General features: G+C 45.9%; 1 protein-coding gene and 1 pseudogene across 1 annotated transcript; both read right to left on the reverse strand.

Annotated features, from left to right (window-relative positions):
• Positions 1–221: 221 nt before the first annotated feature.
• On the reverse strand, positions 222–4710 carry LOC146184462 (E3 ubiquitin-protein ligase NRDP1-like; annotated as a pseudogene).
• A 7493-nt stretch (positions 4711–12203) lies between these two features.
• LOC146184463 (formin-2-like) lies at positions 12204–17375 on the reverse strand. The gene is made up of 2 exons (XM_084608549.1): positions 17277–17375; positions 12204–14486 (listed from the first exon to the last, which is right to left on the reverse strand). The coding sequence occupies exons 1-2, from the start codon at positions 17373–17375 to the stop codon at positions 12204–12206; spliced, it is 2382 nt and encodes a 793-aa protein (XP_084464675.1).
• Positions 17376–19559: the final 2184 nt, after the last annotated feature.

A 19559-nucleotide genomic window follows, 5' to 3' on the forward strand; every position in this document is an offset into this window, starting at 1 on the left:
ACAAAACATGCACAGCAGATAATGCCAGTAGAACAAATTGAGGGAATGTTGAACAGTGACAACAGTGCCGAGTCGGAGGTTCGTCATCACGTATGAACCTTTAAAAATACATGAGGATGCAACATCTGTCTTTATATAATCGTGTAAACATTGAATAAGTAATTTAAGAGTGATGACACACGTATTATCGCATAAAGCAAGAAAGCGGAAAGGGAGGAGGGGGAAGCATAGCATAAACCTCATTTGGCTGGTGGATAACGTCAGTAATCCATTCTTTTTTTCTTCTTGGTTTTGCCATTGCTGGGTCCCACATGAGCAGCTATGTATGTTGCAGTTTCTTGAAGCCTCCCGGCTCGGAACACATCTAAGGTGCCAAGAAGAGCAGAGGATCTATCCACTCACTCCTGCACCATTGCAGTACCAATTCTGTGAGCTGCAGGTAATGCGTGCGTCAAGGATACAAAATAGATATCCCGCGAAAGCGTGTGTTGCAAGGTTACGTTAGTGCAAAATTCGATTGATATTATTTGTCGTTTCAAGAAGTTACCGAATAAATAAATGGTTACTTGTAATATAAAAAAAAAAATGATAAACGCAAGGTGAAGAGTTACATTCACCATTAAGCTTGCGCCTGAGCTCCTCCAGACAATTGTGGCTTTTGAAGACGCCCGGACGGGAATATCAGCCCGCAGTCCTTGTCGCACGCGAGCAAGTCGCGAGCGTTGGCTTCAGGGTCGGCTGCCTCGGATGGGGTCCTCAGTTGACGTGCCTCCTCGGGAGAGCCCAGCTCGCGGAACTCGCACAACCTGGCATGGCTAGCGCAGCTGTCTGCAGGCACGCTGGCAGTGCAACCGGCGTTGCCACACTTGAACTGCGATTATCGATAGAGAATATTTCAGTGCGTGCAGTAGTGCATCTGCACTAGTTTCTCATTTTGAAAGCGGAAAGGAGGGCAGCCTTATTCAAGAACAAATCTGAAATGGTAAGCGTAATTTCTACCTCTTCGCCTTTTTTGTTAACGGACACCAGCAATCGACGTTTGATAACATTTTTGAAGCATGTAATCTATTGAATTCGGTCATTTGTTTGTTTAATAAATATTGAAAATTTGGTTAATAGTACTGATAGTTTGCTCCTAGTTTGCAATCAGCAAAATCTAAAAGACATAGCACACTCTCAATGTTTGCAAGACCTAGAAATTGGCGATTTGTACTGAGCTGCTTCGCAAGCACTACACCTTATAATGGCCTCGCAACAGGCTGCTGAACATCTTGTGGTCATTGAAATAATGTTGAATCTTCGGCAGCACAAGGAAGAATAACTGGTACCTCCAGAATAACTGATACCTCCAGAAATATGTTGATGGTCCACAGGCCACCACATATTTGTTCCTTTATAGCCGATACATGGGCAACGCTTCAGTTGAAAAATGGCTGCTTGTGCAAATTATACACATGAAGTTGATGAAGGAACGCATTACGGGATCCCTCATCGCGACGAATTTGTCCAGAACCCTTTCACCAAGCATTCTGAGAAGCACATTATCAGGACTGATGATATTGAACCGATTGGAGATCTGGTAAGTAACCAGCGGCGCCTAGGTAGGAAGCTGGTGACTCCCGAATGCGAAGCGGATGCTATACTACGCGGCCATCACTTTGGTTTAAAAAGGGGACATATGTGCATTTTGCCGCACGAGCTGTATTTAGGAGTGCCTTAGACTGGAAAGAATCACTGAGCCGGAAGCAAAACGAGATCATGCGACACAATTTTCCCAAGACCCCTCTGCAGTGTCTCAGTGCTTGGGCATCTGGACTGCTCAAAACAATGAAGCGTGATCGAATGCCGACAGCTTTTAGACAGAGGCGAATAGAGAGGCACTCGTATAGTGTGCGATGCCAGTGGGTGGTAAGAACCAGTGCGGTAGAAATTTCCGCAGCCCTCTACTACAGCATCTCTGAGAGCCTGAGTGTCTTTGGGACGTACAACATCATAAACAAAATAGGCCAATTATTTCCTAAGCCTTTAATCTCAGCCGAGGCGAAAATCAGGTCGGAGGAAATAATATACCCTTTTGATAGCCCGGCCCTCCTTACCCACTGAGTGCAGGGTACCAGAATGGGGTGCCACAAACCACACTTCCGAACTAGTTTAGTTTAGTGGACCACAATTATTCATCTATATTATTTTCGAGTGTCTGAAGGCCATAATCAGCGCCGAAATACTCTGCCTGCGTTGATATCTAAAAAAAAAAGAATTAAACGGAGCACATAAGGCTCCCTTGCGTGAATATGATCGCATTCAGAGTTCCGTGTCTAGTAACGCTAAGACCTCATTCTAATTTTATTTTATTAAAATAAATAGATATTTTTTCTGTATAATTAATACATGTTTTCATTCCAATTTATGTCTTCGAACGACTATTACTTAACAATTCTGTGCACTGAACACTCACCCATATTTACAATATAAATATGTTTCATCAGGAGAAAAGCATATATAAAGCATATACACACACGTTATTTAAAAGCACACAGATTTATAAAATATCGAACCACAGGAAACATTGTATCCTGCAGCACACCTTTTCCGTCAATATTAGTTTAATTTGGCAGTTTGCTGGACTCATGTATGGCTAGAAATTGTCCAATATTTTTCTGCTTATTACCAATATCTTTCTGCTTATTAATGCTGCTTGGGTGACCTAACATTTTACTTAAGCTTCTGATCTTAAGTCAAGTTTTACTCCATTGAATAGATATCGCATTTTTTGCACAAGCATCAAAGGGCAAGCAATTAACGCTCTATTGATTAGGGCTGTACACCATGACGCATGACCATTTTATAAAATAAAACTTGAATAATAGATCAGAGTACTAACTCTTTCATTTGTTTTTCAGCAGTGAAGGTTGCACTAATAGCCAAGGAAGGTTTCATCTAATGAATGTACCTGTTATGTTAAGCCACTGCAGTAGTGCATATTAGTTGCTATAATTTTGACAGCTTGCACACAAAAAGCAACTGGCGCAAAAAAGATATGCCTGCAAAGAACACTTTATGCGCTCCTTGTTACCACTGTCATCAGCACTCACGGGGCAGCAGTGAGCAGGTATCAAATTGCGTATAAAATTCTCCCTCTAAGCACCGCCTCCAGCCAGCATTGGTTGTTTATTATTTCTTTGAATATTCAATTTATTCATGTTTTATATTATAGCTATATCTGAACATAGAATCGTATAAAAAGTTATTCTATGCACTGGGCGAGGGAACAAAACGAAGATGCAATCGTTAACCAAGAAACCGTACACCTCAAATTCAAGTAGGGCATTGGCAGACAGGAAAACGATCCAAGAAGGCCACAAGCAGCTCCTCGAATGGAACAAAGAATACGTCATAAAGAAAGGCATCCCACTTGCTGTAAATCGACCGAAAGAAGAGATTTGAAGGAGACTCTAATTCGTCTTTTAGGAGTATATTAAGCATGTTTAGAAACTAAGTTCGTCTACCATATCTTGTCTCTATATCTGCGTTTGTTCACAGTTTGCACGTAAATCTTCTACTAGGTCAATTGAGTTCGCATCATGGATTCACTTGGTTCACACTGATTCCTATTAGGCCAACCGGCGTCTGTGGTCTATTAGATGCATGCCAGCATTGCAGCCACACGTTCAATTCCCTCTCCAATAATGCCAATCAAAATTACTGTTTGGTTTGTGGGGTTTAATCTCCCAAAGCGACTCAGGCTATGGGAGATGCCGTACTGGAGGACTCCGGAAAATTCAACCACCTGGGGTTTTTTAACGTGCACTGACATCGCACAGAACACGGACGCCACACCGTTTTGCCGCTATGGAAACGCAGCCGCCGAGCCCGGGATTTGATCCCGCTTCCTTGGGCACAGTAGGCGAGCGCCGTAACCACTGCGCCATCTCGGCAGGGTCGAGAAACAAAGAAGCTCCAGCACATAACAATGGCAATCAAAATTTCATTCAGGTGAATTAGTTTCACTTCTGCATAGGAGATTTGGAGCGACATGAAAATGTTTAACCTCGTATTGTAATTTATTTCGCTCCTTCGAGGTTCCGGCTCACGCTCAAACGTAGCCATTGATTGCTTTGGTTCGTTTACTCGGGAGCGCAAAGCACATGTAAAAGAAGATCCAGAGACATTTCAAAATCGTTTGGAAAGGTCAAGAGCGATAAAAGAAAAGTTTCATGTTCATCTGGCATGATACGCTAAGCTTCCGATCTTGTACCGAGCAACGATTTCATTATTGTGCATTGTTTTTGTTTTGCTAAAAATCTAGAATACATAAGTAGGAATAGATGCTCGATAAATATCCGCTTTAAAAACGGCATTTGCTCCATTCTTTCAGTGTTAAGCCAGGTACATATTTACAATAAAATGTACTTTAGTAAGGTTGGGTGCAGCAGGTGCACTTACCTTCAGGTTTTTCAGCCTATTCTGAACGAGTGGAAGATCGGGATTGAAGACTCCGTTTTTCCGCTCGCGGCACACGGGGCAGCTGTTGTCGGTGCGAACCCATTTCTCGATGCATTGGCGGCAGAAGATATGCCGGCAGTGGCGCTCCACCGGCTCCCGCAGCACCGATCGGCAGATGGCGCAGATTAGGTCGTCGTCGGGCATCGGGTCGTAATCTTCCAGAGTCAGTTCCGCCAATGGGGTCCAGTTTGAGGCTAGTGAGTAGAATCGGGTGCAGTGTTATGAAATCTTTCCACAAAATTTGTCACAATAAAAATTGCCCAAAGGAGAAGAAGTCTTCGGTTGAGCACACTCGATCAAGAGGACACAAAAGAGAAAACAGAAACATCTTCAATACATTCGGAAAAAGACATTTGCTGAAACCTCAGCTTCTTAACACGGAAGAATACAAAATATACCATAGTCTATAAGAGAATATACACAACCGAAACCTTTATACCATAACAAAAGATGCCTTCGATTACGATAATTTCTAATGCGAAATTTGAGCATAGCTCCTTAGCTGTTGAAGCTTTTCGATAGAGCGAGGCAAAGAATTCGAGCAAGTCACGCATGTCCAAATACAGACAACGTTTTATTTTTCGCACATATTCTAGGCTAACTAGGTTCTCTTCCGCGACTTACCGATATTTGGCCTTTTCTTTCCTGCAAACCAAGTTACTGGCTCCAAGTTTCGACGGAGGCAAAACGAAGAGGCGTCCGTGTGCTGTGCAATGTCAGTGCACGGTGAAGATCCCAGGTGGTCGAAATAATACGGAGTCCTTCGCTACACACCCCTTTTACTCATCTTACTTTCACTCTCATCTTCCTGCCTACCTTTACGGCGGTTTTAAGATGTGCACAGAGTAGGTGTGATGGACATTGCGCCTTTCCTGTTCTGTGGACTAATTATTATTGTTATTGCCTCCGATTAGTTACATATTAAACCACACACAGCTTTTGTCCCTTGCACATCTTTCCTTGACGCTGTATCCTATGGTACCATAGGATAGAGCGGAGGCGGTTGCGAAAGACAGTATTTGTGCCGGCGATTATGTTACTGCTTACTGCGAAACACAGGAACGGGCGCCAAAGACCTTAGCTCTAAAATTTCGAGAGCACTGCGGAGTCAACACTGCAGAAATGCGAAAGGTTAAACGTTGCTGTCGCATAAGGTGCATCACCCTTGTTCTCATGTTCATTATCACAATTGCAGCGCCTTTGTAATTGCTAATGTCATAATTGTCATTATAAATAATTGCAACGTCGTTGTCATCGCTACTATCATCCTCACGATGGACAAGGAGGCTCATGATGTATGTTTCTTTACGCTGTGTAGCAGGCAATTATTGCAAACTACTATATACATATATGTATATAGTAGTTTGCAATAACTGCCTGCTACAATGCAGTATACAATAGAATATAGCACAATAATATACAATGAAATATAATACAATATATTATATATATTTCATTTTATATTATTGTGCTATATTCTATTGTATCCCGCATTGTTTAGTATTGTACTGTAGCGTTCCGTTATATTGTACCCTACAGCCTGAAATGCAAAAAAGATTTTAAAAATCCCGTGTGCGGCAAAATTGGCTCGACTTGGGGTTCCAAGGGATGTAGAATCGATGCCCGGTGGAGACAGTATTTATTTATTTAATTTATATATTTACGCTACTGCTTGCAAGAGACAAGGCAACGCCGACGGTGACGCCACGAAACGCCACAACGGGCGCCAAAGGGGTGAGCACTAATCCGATCTTTGCCATTCCAGAGACTGCGCCACATCTTGTGGATCGCACATATTGCCACGATGGCGTGAAGCTAAATCAACCTTTTCTCTTTACCTGAAGTGTACCATTGTTAGCTGCCGTTCTGCAGATACGTAAGCACCGGTTTTGTAACCTTTAGTCCGAAGAATAATGTGATAAGGAGTTCAAAATGACGGGTGGCCTCAATCTATTCGGATAGGATGTACAAACAGGTTTTACATTAGCCTGCACTTGTATGCTCCGCAGCACATGAAATCATTACCATGCCTTCCAGCTATAATGTGTGCTTAAAATTATTACAACAAAACGTTTAAACATGGCAAGGGTTTCCGCCCATTTGTCAAAGGTGCAAACAAAAGATTGAAAACGTTTCCACACTTAAAGCAATTATTCATGTTAGTGCTTGTATTAACGCAATGCTTTAGTCTGTAACCTATATATAACATGGTTCAGTTTCCTACTAGTGATGTCCGTGCCACCTATATTTCACAGAATTGTCTATCATGAAAGAAGAGGAAAAATTCAGATAACCTGAAATGCATGATTGCTGCTCAGGTGTTGTGCGCTTTTGGAGGTAGCGAAATATCTTAATTTGTTTCATGTTTTGTCAATTAGAATATCATCTTGGATTTATGACTGTGTTAAGTTTTATTTTATTATTAAAGTACTCAGAAAATTTTCATGTGTGATGATGTAATTACTTGGAGGTTCATTAAAATCGATGAGGTCCTTCGCAAGCATATATGCGAACTTATAGCAGATTGCAGCAGTTATATGTTACCGTTTTCCATTCATGATTCTGGTATAAAACTCGGATGGATTAATCGTACATTCCAGAAAAATAAATTCCAGGCGATATTGGGCCTTTACATTACCGCATTCCTAATGGCAGTGTTTAGAGAGTCAGGAAAGAAAGCAATCCATTTTTAACTCCAAAATATTGCACGTCATCAGGAAAAACTGCTTGCTCTCTTTTAATAATGCATTTTCATGGCTGTCATTCATATATTTCCTTAATATAACTGGTTCTAGTATTCAATCCGGACAATGACATTACTGTGTGATAATGCTGTATTATGTGGCGTTTAAACTGATGTTCTTCTATGCTCTTCCAGTGCGAAATGGCATAATATTTTGAGTAGGGAAGTGGTCAGGTAATATTACCATCATTGCCCACATTCCCAGGGAAACTAAAAAGGCCAAAGACAAAAATGTTTAAAAAATACTCATTTGAAGTACCTGGATAAAATGTTTCTGCTTTAGTAGAGTTTTTGCTTAAAAAATAACTCTGGGGTTCAGAAAGTAAGGTAACAACGTGATAATTATATTCTATACAGAAAGGCGGCATAAAGCACTGTATTCAATAGACTGACGCATATATTGTATAGTTGGTATGACAAAAATACTCCTGAAAGTAAATTGTCCATTAGACGAGTCCTCACCAAAAACGACTCAAAAACGCGTTAGCAAAAAAAAAAAAAAAATACGGGATGAATAATGTCGGCTTGGGTGCTCAGGTGCGTCAGTAAATGAGATGTAGACAAAATATGGGAGCTCCAAGCTAATTATTAAGGCGAAAGCCTTTAATGGCTCATAATGTCTTGGACAAAGTGGGTCCCGCTTTTGTGGCGGTTGTCGCGTGGCTTTCCTTGGCTCGCGTTCAAGTGTGGGATTGCAGGCGGCAGGAACGCTAGACAAGATGAGACTTCTCATGGTTTCGCCTTTCACAACTTTAGTTGCTAAATATCCTCGTTATTTTATTTGCACGACCACCCCGGTTGAAATATTATGGTGCATCCTCACGCTTTTCTTCCCTACCTACAAGCATTTGGGCTTGTCATGACTTCATACAACAGCTTCTACTATGAATATTCTCATGACATTACTGAGTGAGCTTGCTCCTTCTGAATAAGAAGCTCTGAAGAAAAAACAGGCAGAAAGAAATTTTTCAAAGCTCTTTATCAATACTGCTAGGGAAGTGTAGTCGATTTTTTCTAGACTAAAATATGAACACAGAGAAAGAAATGCCTTGATCCTACTTTTGCCAACTTTACACTGCACACTTCTGGCATCTTTGGCTGAAATGGAAGGTGAAAGGCATTGTTCGTGTAGAAGTTATGTTATCAATACCTATAATAAGGAGACAAGAAGCTTTGGCTTAAACATACCCTGCACATGCATAAAAATAACGTAGTGCAGTTAGATTATAAAATAGTTTGCAGAAAGGCATTGAATATTCACGCCATGTACAATATTTTTAGACGTACTAATATATGTAATGTTATAACCTTTAAATGAAGGCAACCACACCTAACATTGTTGTTTGAGCTAGCAGCTCACGCGGAAGTTAAAGGTTTGAGGTTAGGGTGTGGGGAATCAGAGGCAGATTAGTGAAATAAAAAAGTAGCTTTTTATAGGCATGCGTAGAAGGAAATATAAGAAACAGGATGTTGCAGCAATGGACATACGCAGCGCTGTTTTCATGCACGCACAAGCTGAACTCTATCACACTCCAGGGCACATTTCTTTTACCAGCCGAAACAGTGTTCGTCGTAGGGGGCGCCTGAAATTTCTGGTAATCTTGTCGATGGCAACTACTATTGCTTAAAAGCATTCATGAAATGTTGTCCAGCAAGACTAAAGTGCGTACCATTTGGACTGCCAGCGTCGAACTCATTAGGCATATTTAAATGACACGAAAATACACAATGGAAAATAATTTTATCTAACACTAGACATCAAGAGTTTTCCACAATTTGCTCCAAGCAACAAGGCACGAGTCCATAAGCCTTTTTACCTTCTCTTTTCCGCTGGAACTGCGGCATTTGAAAAACTCGTCTTCGGGAGGCGCTGAATATGCAATATAAAAAAAACCTGTCATTTTTACAAACAAAGCGGGAAGATCTTCCTTACACATAGTATCCTTTTAGTGCGTAGCACTACTAGCCGCAATCACTGATTTCGCCGATGTCTGTCCGAAGCCATTCACTCTCTCTATTTTCGTGAACATGAAGCGGAGAAAGAGAAGGTCGTGACGCGCGTCGCGCGGCTCAGCACTGAGGAGGCGGAGCGGCCTCACAGCAGCAGCAGAAGCTGCCCTCTCTCCATCCATCTCCGTGAACTTGAAGAGGAGGAAGGGAATGTGGCGACGCCCCCATCACGCGTCTTAAAGGGGTCATGCAATGCCTTAAACGGGGTAAAGCAAATCGGCCGAGAGATAGGTACTCCCTCACAGGTCAATTCACCGCAAGAATTTTTTAGCTAGCTTCATTAACACCAGAGATATCGGCGATTAAAAATGGCCCTCCTCCTCGCTCCCCTCAACTCAACACTCCGAGACACCAGAAAAAAAACGAAGAAAACAGCTCGGGAACTCCGCCCCGCTAGCCCCGCCCACGAAGCCTCATCGGGTGACGCTCGGTTCTCAGACTTCCGGTCGTCGCGCCTGTTTTCCCAAGAGCGTCGCCCATGCATTCACGGTCTCTGCCTTTCCTGTCCCGTCTGCGTTTGCATAGCTTTCAACCTTGTCTGCTGTCTTCCTTGGCCGCCGGTATCTTCAGTTTCTTGACCTCTCAGAATTGTGTGCGACAGCAGCCCGAACGACTCGGGTCGTTCGCGAGCGCATACCTGCAGGTGGGAGTCCACACATACCGGCTGCCGCCGCAGAGGGAGCAGTTTCCTTCATATCCCTGTCCCATTCAGCGCAAATTAGCGTGCACTCCTGCCGAGCACGGCTTTCTACAAGACCGCTTTCTTCTCTCGCGCTGCCTGGGTCAGTCTCTTTGGTACCGTCTTCTGCGGTTTGACCAACGGCGGCCGATGACCCCTCGCGGAGTTGACGTAGCCCCGCCCACGAAGCCTCATCGGGTGACGCTCGGTTCTCAGACTTCCGGTCGTCGCGCCTGTTTTCCCAAGAGCGTCGCCCATGCATTCACGGTCTCTGCCTTTCCCGTCCCGTCTGCGTTTGCATAGCTTTCAACCTTGTCTGCTGTCTTCCTCGGCCGCCGGTATCTTCAGTTTCTTGACCTCTCAGAATTGTGTGCGACAGCAGCCCGAACGACTCGGGTCGTTCGCGAGCGCATACCTGCAGGTGGGAGTCCACACATACCGGCTGCCGCCGCAGAGGGAGCAGTTTCCTTCATATCCCTGTCCCATTCAGCGCAAATTAGCGTGCACTCCTGCCGAGCACGGCTTTCTACAAGACCGCTTTCTTCTCTCGCGCTGCCTGGGTCAGTCTCTTTGGTACCGTCTTCTGCGGTTTGACCAACGGCGGCCGATGACCCCTCGCGGAGTTGACGCGATAGCATCGACTCTGCATGGATGCTGGCAGACGATCGAGCGTGCGAGTTGCCCGCGTGCAAACATATGTCGTCGTCACTTTTAGTCCGGAGCTGCTTTCATTATGGTCGGCGAGAGGCATCTCTTGTGCATAACGAATGGAATGTATACGCGTACGTATCACCGACGAGAGCACGGACTGATGATCGCTACAGAGTTTGGATATCGGATGACAGGTGAGCACGAATTATTCGTCCGCGAATCTTAAAATTGAGATTAACAAAAAGGATAATGTAGTGTTTTTTTTTTTTTTGACGTCCTTTCGCACATCGTTTAGGAAGTGCCAATGCGCAACGTGCACGCGTGTTTATCTCATGTGTACGCATCGTCCGAGCCAGAATCGACGGCGCAAAACATCAGCAAAGCAGCTCGGCACATTCAGTTTGGCAGGGCAGGTTGCCACTGATTTTCGCACCTACACGCAAGAATCGCGCACATGAGCATGCGAGCGGCTACGCTAGAGACGCAGCGAAGCGGGTGATTCCAAAACGCCGTCCGCCGTGGCTTCGACGCAAATAAGGCCTAGCGACGACCAGGGAGCAGCGCACGATCGGAGTGTCGTCGGTCGCAGCGCCCGCAGACGGCATCTCTGCGGTAACCTGGCGACATCCGGTGCTGCACATAAGCGGTGCGAATTTGGGTACTTTCGCGATGAAGCTGAGGACAGACCTTTTTTGACGCACGTTTCATTTACACGAAGGTTGATGCTGCCTTTTTAATCGGTACGGTGTTGAATCGGACCTGCGTGCTCTTTTCGCACTGCTGCACCGACGCGCACTTTCAGTCGGACGCACATAGTTTAGGAAGTGCCAGTGCGTAACGTGCACGCGTTTTTTATCTCATGTGTACGCATCGGCCGATCCAGAAACAACGGCGCAAAACATGAGCAAAGCAGCTCGCCACATGCAGTTCGGCAGCGCAGGTTGTCACTGTTTTCCGAAGCTACACGCAAGAATCGTGCACAGGAGCACGCGAGCGACTACACTAGAGACGCAGCGAAGCGGACGATTCTAAAATGCCGTCCGCCGTGGCTGCGATGCAAAAGAAACAAGGCCTAGCGACGAGCAGGGAGCAGCGCACGACCGGAGTGCCGTCGGCCGCAGCGCCCGCGCCTGGCGGCATCGGGTGCTGCACTTAAGCGGTGCGAATTTGTGTACTTTCGCGATGAAGCTGAGGGTACACCTTTTTTTTGACGCACGTTCCATTTATATTGTTAACACGCCGCACAAATGGTCGATGCGGCAAAGACGAGACGGGAATAATGTACGTTGCTGCGCCGTCGGACGATACATAAAGGTTGATGCTGCCTATTTAATCGGTACGGTGTTAAATCGGACCAGCTAGTGCTCTTTTCGCACTCCTGCACCGACGCGCACTTTCAGTCGGACGCCACCACCTTTTCGGTTATCATCGCGAACCAAAGCGTCAAGCTCTAGTTCACGCATGCATTGCAGCACTCGAGCAGACGACTTTCGCAGCTACCGGAAGTGTGTCAGTGACGTAGAGGGCGTCGCGGCTGCAGCCAATGGCAGCCTGTCGTGGCATGTCACTCTGGGACTGGTGACATGCTTATTCAAGTCCGATCTACTCCTAGGGATTCTAAGACGTTCCCGGTGCGGGAAAGCTCTGTCCAAGCTGCTGCATCCTCTTTGTCATCTTTGCTTTCAGGCCAGAGGGCTTGCTGCTTCTGACCTTGACCAACTCAGACATTACGATAGTCTTTTTTGCCTCCTGCAGGTCCTTCACCTTCTTCCTTGCTGCTTCAAAATCGAGCTTGATCTTGCGCTGCACCTCTTTCTTCCAGATGTTCTTGAAGTCGTTGCAGAAGGGCACCCACGGTGCAAAGAACTCCTTGGGCCACTCGGACTCGTTCTTGGACTTTGGCTGCAGACTGAAGTACTCCTTGGTCTCCAGGAATTTTAGCCGGCATTCCTCAAGGTTCTCCTCCTGCTCCTTGTGCTCGTTGTAAGCCTTCTTGAGGAAAATGTTCATCTGCTCCTTGAAGGGTTCCTGGTGTTCGGCGTCGGAGTTTGCCAGCACTTTTTGTACCTTCGTCTCGCAACCTTCGACCTGGGAGTGAAGCTTCTTAAGATCTGCCCTGATGTCATCGAAACTGACTAACCCAGACCGCTCCATGTCGCTCGGCTCAGGCAGAGGAAATTTAAACTTCTCCTGGGTGATGTCCGCTCTCTCTTGGAACTTGCTTATATAGACTCTGACAATGTAGTCAAGAAGAGTTAAAGAGTTGTCCTTGCTCTTGACGTCCTTCAGCTTGGCCAAGATCTCGAGGCCAAAGCCATCAGCCTGTCCACGACTCCTATTCCCTCCGTTCATGTAGTTACCGAGAGCCAATATAAGACCCAGAATGTTGTGGACCTCCTTGTTGTGCAGCAGCGTCTCGCATGTCATTTTGAGGTTGTTGAGCTTGTGTTCCACACTACTGATGGATTCTGTGTACGTCGACTGGAAGATAACGCAACCCACACGGTCGGCATACTCGGGGATGTGAGACAGATCGAGCAGAAAGCGCTCTGGCTTGTCCAAGGGAATGTCGGGCTTCAGGGCCAGATGGTCTTGGATCAAATTGAGCTCTTCACTCGTGGGGCGAATTTCGTACAGAACTTGCAGAGTTTCCAGGCTTACAATCGATGTGTCAAAGTTGTAGATAGCATTTTCGGCGTCTGAGATTTCAAGACGAAGGCTCGATATGAGAATGCCTACATTTTGTGACCGCTTCTGGACAAGGAGCTTCGCCACCTCTTTCCCTTTCTTCTGGTTGGTTTTCGTTTTGGCAGTTGGCTTCTTCTCCTGGATCTGTCTTGAGAACAGGTTAGCAAACTCATCCCAGTCTGTAGGAGGAGTCTCCTCCAGACACTCCCACAATGTTTTGTGGTCTTTTTCCTTCTCGGAAGCTTTCTCTGGCTGCTGTGCGGGCACCTGAATTCTCGTCCAGTATAGGGGCTTCATTAGTGCCTTGGGGTTCACGGGTTGCTTGCGGGCTATGGCATATGCGCTGTGCCAGCCGCCCACAGGGGGCGCTGGCAGCGGTGCAGGCCCCATTCCTGGTGGGGGAGGAGGTGGTGGAGCTGGCATGCCATGGACAGGCGCCATCAGCGGTGGTGGGGGCGGAGGAGGGGGCATGGAGGACATGGCTGGGAAAGGCCGTGGAGGTGGTGGTGGTGGTGGGGGCGCCATGCCCATGGGAGGAGGGGGTGGAGGAGGAGGTGGGGGTGCGGCCCTACCCAGAAAGGATGGCGGAGGAGGAGGTGGAGGGGGAGGAGACGGGGGTGCAGCCCCACCCAGAAAGGATGAAGGAGGAGGAGGTGGAGGAGGCGGTGGAGCGCAAGGAAAGGATGATGGTGGTGGTGGCGGAGGGGGAGGAGGCGGGGGCTGCACAGCAGCAGGGCTGGTCACAGAGACTGAAGTTGGACTAGGTTCTTTGCTAGTGGGCACTTCGTCTGTCTGGCACTCGCGGTGACAGGTGTCGACCTGCGCCTGAGACTCTTGCGTTGAGCGCTCCACCTCGTTCGTCTGAACCATGCCCACAGCAAACCTCCACTGCGCCTGCACCCCTTTTTCGCAGGTTGCCATTGCGGCAGTCTGTGCCTCGCATGACCTCAGGGACAAAAGGGTGGTCTGGACTTCCCAAGACCGCTGTGGTACAGCTTGCAACACGGGGGCCCGTCGGGGCACCGCGACTGCCTGAGGTGCATCCAGATCACGAGCCTTTCGGGTCACTTCCTCAATGCCAGCCAGAGTTTGGTACTTGTCAATCTGCTGCTCCAGGCGAACAACCTGGCCTTCGTAGTCAGTCGGTTTCGCAGCTTGCTCACCGCGCAGCGAGAAGAAGGCTAGCTCGTGTTCTTTCTGCAGTTTCTCCAGCTGCGAATTTCAAAAAAGGCTGTTTTAAAAATAAATACCAAATCGCTTGGTTTTTTCCGATGAGTTTTACTTTGAACGAATGCTCGGAAGCATTTGTTCTGCACATTGAAAACATTTGTCAGTGACCTTTCTAGCCGTTTCATGCCCCCTTTAACACTGAGGGGGCGGACCGGCCGAATAGATGCACCCAGTGAGGGAGTAAGACCGTGAGAGAGGGACGTGTCTTTTGAGGGCGTGGCGACCGTCACTGGGCAGCGTTGCACAATGTGTGTTACTCCGGAGTATAGTTCACTATACTCCGGAGTGAGCAGTCGTGTGTCGCTCACGCGTCCTCAACTTCGGCATCTCCCTTCACATCAGTTACTCCCCAGCGTTCACAGATAGCAGACGTTCACGCGTAGTGCTCCCTGGATCTCGGCTCCGAGCTGCTCGCTGCGTCGCGAAGAAGCTTAACTGAGCTCACCTCCGAGCCTCAACTGGAGCTCACCTTCAAGCGCGCTTCCCTCTCTCTCTCTCTCTCTCCCCCACTAATCCCACCATCAGACCTTTCGGAAGGACATTGTAAAGATATACGTTGTGCCTGTAATAATAATAATAATAATAATAATAATAATAATAATAATAATAATAATAATAATAATAATAATAATAATAATAATAATAATAATAATAATAATAATAATAATAATAACAATAATAATAATAATAATAATAATAATAATAATAACGGCTCACTGGAAGGGAAGGGCACAGTATTTGTCACACTTGCTCTGTCGACACCTGACCCGCGCTGTAAGGGAAGGGAGGCAAGGGCGAATGAAAGTAAATAGAGAGAAAGAAGAGCCGTAGTGTAAGGCTGCGGAGTAATTTCGATCACCTGGGGATCTTTACCATGCGCAGACATCGCACAGCCCCGAGATTCCTCTTCGATCGCCTCCATCAAAACGCAGCCGTCGTGGTCGGGATCGAACTCAGGTACTCCGGCACAATAGTCTGGCCTCTTACCACTGCACCACCGCGGCGGGGCTGCCTGTTTTCGCTCATTTCTGAAGACGGTGCAGGAAAAGTTCAGGACACGGCTGGACTGCGCGTTTGCTTCGCGTAGCAGTGGATGACGCCTGCCCGTCTGGCACTGCGGTGCAGGTTTGACGGGCTGAAGTACAACGGTTACGAATAAAGCGGGAACGTCATTCTACTAATTAAATGACGCAAGAACCTCATAACAAAGTGTAAAATGCATGAAAAGTACAGCAGGGATAAGGAGTGTTACGCACCTACTTCGCATTTGATTAAATATTCAAATCTGCAGTATTTTGTTTCTATTCCCTGTACAGTTATCGCCTTCAGCTCTTGCCGCAGCTCAATAGGTCCTGGATATATCAGCAGATTATGTGGCCTCCACTATCATTTTTATTTTTCACACTCATTTAGAGCAATCCAGCAACAAGAATGTTTATGTGTAGACCTTCACCACTATGTGTGATATTTAAACAAAATTGCTTGAAACAATCAGAATTAAGCTCTGATGAAAGAGTTTGTTTTCAGCCTATCGCCAGTTTGAAATTAAAAACAGTTGACAGTAGCATGCGGACGTAAAATGCACCATTATGTGAAAGAACACCTAACATGCATATACATAAAAACACCCTCTTATCTCCGACCTATGAAGATTAGGAAACAGGCCTATGAAAGGTCGCTCTTCATGGCCTAGTCAGTGGATTCTGTTACTCGCAACTATGTGCCAATGGTTAAAATTATAATAAAATTTTTGGATGCTTCTACTTCTTTCTGGGAGTAAAATATAATTTTTAAATGAAAATTAGAAAGCGCTCAAGTTTTACCTTAAGAGCAGACGTGAGGCGACATTACACCATGTTTCATTACGAAATCTTTTTGTTTCTTTTCTTGTTTAGGTAAAATTTATTTCAAAAACGTTATTGCTGTAACATCAGTGCACATCTAAAACACAGGTTAATAAGCCATAGGCAGCAAAAGCGCTCTCTACATGCACCTCTAACTTGCGCGGCACCAAGGACCCTATGTGGAGGCACCTATCTCTTTTGTATCCAAAGCTACAACTGGATAGTCAGCGGCGAATTTCACGTAATCGTCGCTAGTCACTACAACGCATGTACACGCCATAAACATGTCAGCGAGTTTCCCTGGGCTTCAAAAGATGAGGAGAAGGGAAGAATAATGAGCGAGGAGAAGAAGACTCTAGTAAACAGGAGCAAGAAGTCTCGGAAGACGCCTAGAACACGAGCAATCCCCGATCCCACTATAGGTTTTGCAGCCAGTGCATCGGGACTCAATTATCAGACCCTGGTGCAGTCTGCTTTCCGGCAGAGAGCACTATATGCATTTCTTGTGGTGTGATTAAACTATTATACGCTTCATTCACACTGCCACTTCTGGAAAGTTTTTTTCTTCAGCAATATTTTTATACTTTAAGAAAATGTTCGCGTATTGATGTGCTAAAATGTATTTGAAATATATTGTATTCATTTCCAAATCTGTGCTGTCTTAGTCCCTGTATCCTGTCGAAAGTGCGCGCTTTCTTTAGTGATGATGTATCAACCGACCCGGCTACTCTCCTTGATATCTTTAGTATCCCGTCATTGCATCCATTCTCCTGAATGTATAGCCTTAGGATTCGTATTTGGTTAACCTTCGGTACGGACATTCCTTCCACATTCATACCGATTTCTCCGATTTCTTGCACCTCAATGATTTTGCGTTGACGACTAGAAGTTACGATTTCTACGGTGACCATGAATGCCCCCTACTAGCCGCGTAGTCCACTACAGTGGCTGCCGCTGCCGGCAGCTGTCTCTCAACGCTCGCGTTAGACCCCTGGTTTTTCCAGAGATTGGTGCCGTACGCGTACATGCTAAATTTGAGCCCCTCGATGTTACTCAGCGCTTTTGGAAGACCCCTTATCGCCACGTTGTAGAAGAATTGGGAAAGAAGCGACCCTGCGGTATGCCCCTACTTCCTAGCTGCAATATGGGAGACTCAATATCTTGAAACTAACGCAGGCTGTTCTATCTCTTAGGAAGTCTCTTATGTAGTCATATATTCTGGATCCCACTCCGATCTCCTAGAGACAACTGAGAATAGCTTCTTGCCTGACGTTGTCGAAGGCTTTTGTTAGGTCTAGTCCCATGTGTACTTTGACGTTCCCAGATCGTTAGTCTAATATTTCGTGTTTTAGTCACAGTATCACGTCCTCTGCGCCAAGCCTGGCCGGAAAACATCCATCTCGTCCGCCCATAGGTTGCTTTGCTCCATGAAACACGCAAGTCTCGTTTGTGCCATGTGCTCCATAAATTTCCCAACACGCAAGGTTAAGGAATGGGCATACGTTTTTCCCGTTTTAGGGGCTTGCTCGGTTTTGGCTTTACGATTACGTTTGCCGCTTTCCATCGATTCCATTCCCACAGAAAGGCTCTTCAGTGCAAGAAAATCAGGCGATAGAAAGGTTTGGAAATGCAAACCTCCCCCGTTAGCGTGGCTCTCCAAGCGCAGTTAAAACGACTAACTCTGTTCCTCTGGGTCAAAAATACAAGACCACCAGATCTCCACATTACTCATATCTCGTAATGGTGGTTTGTAAGTGCGGCACAAGTGCCAAATTGTGTCCAGCATAATAGTATAGTCAAAATACCGTCGCTAACGCAAAGCTAAATCATGATTGGGCCAATCGGGCGCGAACCTTGACACCCTCCGCAAAGGAAGACCACACTCCTTCCCAGACACAAAAGCAGTCAAGAATTATACCTAAAATGCTCATTCCTTCAAACAGAAAAAAAATTATTCGGGTATGCGCTTTTGCGTGAACTCTATGAGAAGCAGCTGCTTTTAGAGGTATTCTCAGAAACCTCCGGCTGAGGTATACATCCTGGACATAAAAGTTTTTAAGCTAACTCTTCTGGAACGTACAGCATGATGCCATCAAAATATGCTGTGATACGCACACTGCCGCAGCCTGGCATCAGCAGTCCTTGGAGATCTACAGCCACAAGAAAGGCTTTAAAGGCTGCAATGCCAGGACAAAGGCAGAGGAGGGCAGAGTGGGAAACCAAGACGAATGGCGAGTGTTAAAAATCGGCCTTCGCGCGGCCATCAAAAGAAAATATGCTGCGAATTGTTCTATAAATCACCTTTATTTAATCGCTGAACAGACTTCATGCTAGAAATTGTTCACACTGTTGTTTTACATCAAGTTACATGATGTTAGAGGTAGTTACGCCTTTCGATGTTCTGGTAATATTTGCAAACATTACGTGAGCGCGATGACCAAAGTAAGGAAAATTTTCGAACCGACTGAGCATGCTTACAATTAGTACACAAATCATTTATAACAGTAATTACAATTACAAATAATGAATAGCGAGAATTCACGACAGCATTATGCACACGTGCCAGGGTGTTGAGCCCTGATATGCCCAGTGTAGAATCGAACCCGCATCCAGGGGGTTTCTAGCCGTCATATACATAACTATTCCTACGTAGGCAGCGTGCGGACACGTGACTGCTTCCATGAGCGCTAAACAGATATAGGAACTTCACCAAATGTGTGTGGGTAGCCTGCGTTGACCTAGATGACGTTTTCGCAGTTAGAGCACAGCTTTCTGTAGCAGGTGCCTTCAAATATTACATTGGGGACATTGGGGGGGGGGGGGGGGGGTAGTAGGCATGAATGCCAGTCGTTCAGCCCCATCTCGTCTGATATGAGCGAAACCAGTAAAGCTTATGTGGCCTCATATGCACTTAAAGGTGGCTTTCCCATAAAGTGATCTCATAAAAGCTGCACCTGCCTCAAGTAACCTACAAGAAAGTGACTTGGATAGCATGCAGGCACGCAAGACTTTTTTTTCTTCCGCCACGGCCCCAGTTTTGCCGAGGCAATCTAATGAGGATGGCTTCATTTCTACTGCATCAGTTCTTTCCCACAGTGACCCCACCTTTACTGGATCTGCTGTCAGTTATCTCACAAGGAACCATTATTCTGAGTGTGTGCTTATTTGGTCGGCATTAGTCCGAGCAACCACCATATCGAATCCGTGGGGC

Source organism: Amblyomma maculatum, chromosome 7 (genome assembly GCF_055883805.1).
Source record: "Amblyomma maculatum isolate TAMU_Amacu chromosome 7, ASM5588380v1, whole genome shotgun sequence".
Classification (NCBI taxonomy): domain Eukaryota; kingdom Metazoa; phylum Arthropoda; class Arachnida; order Ixodida; family Ixodidae; genus Amblyomma; species Amblyomma maculatum.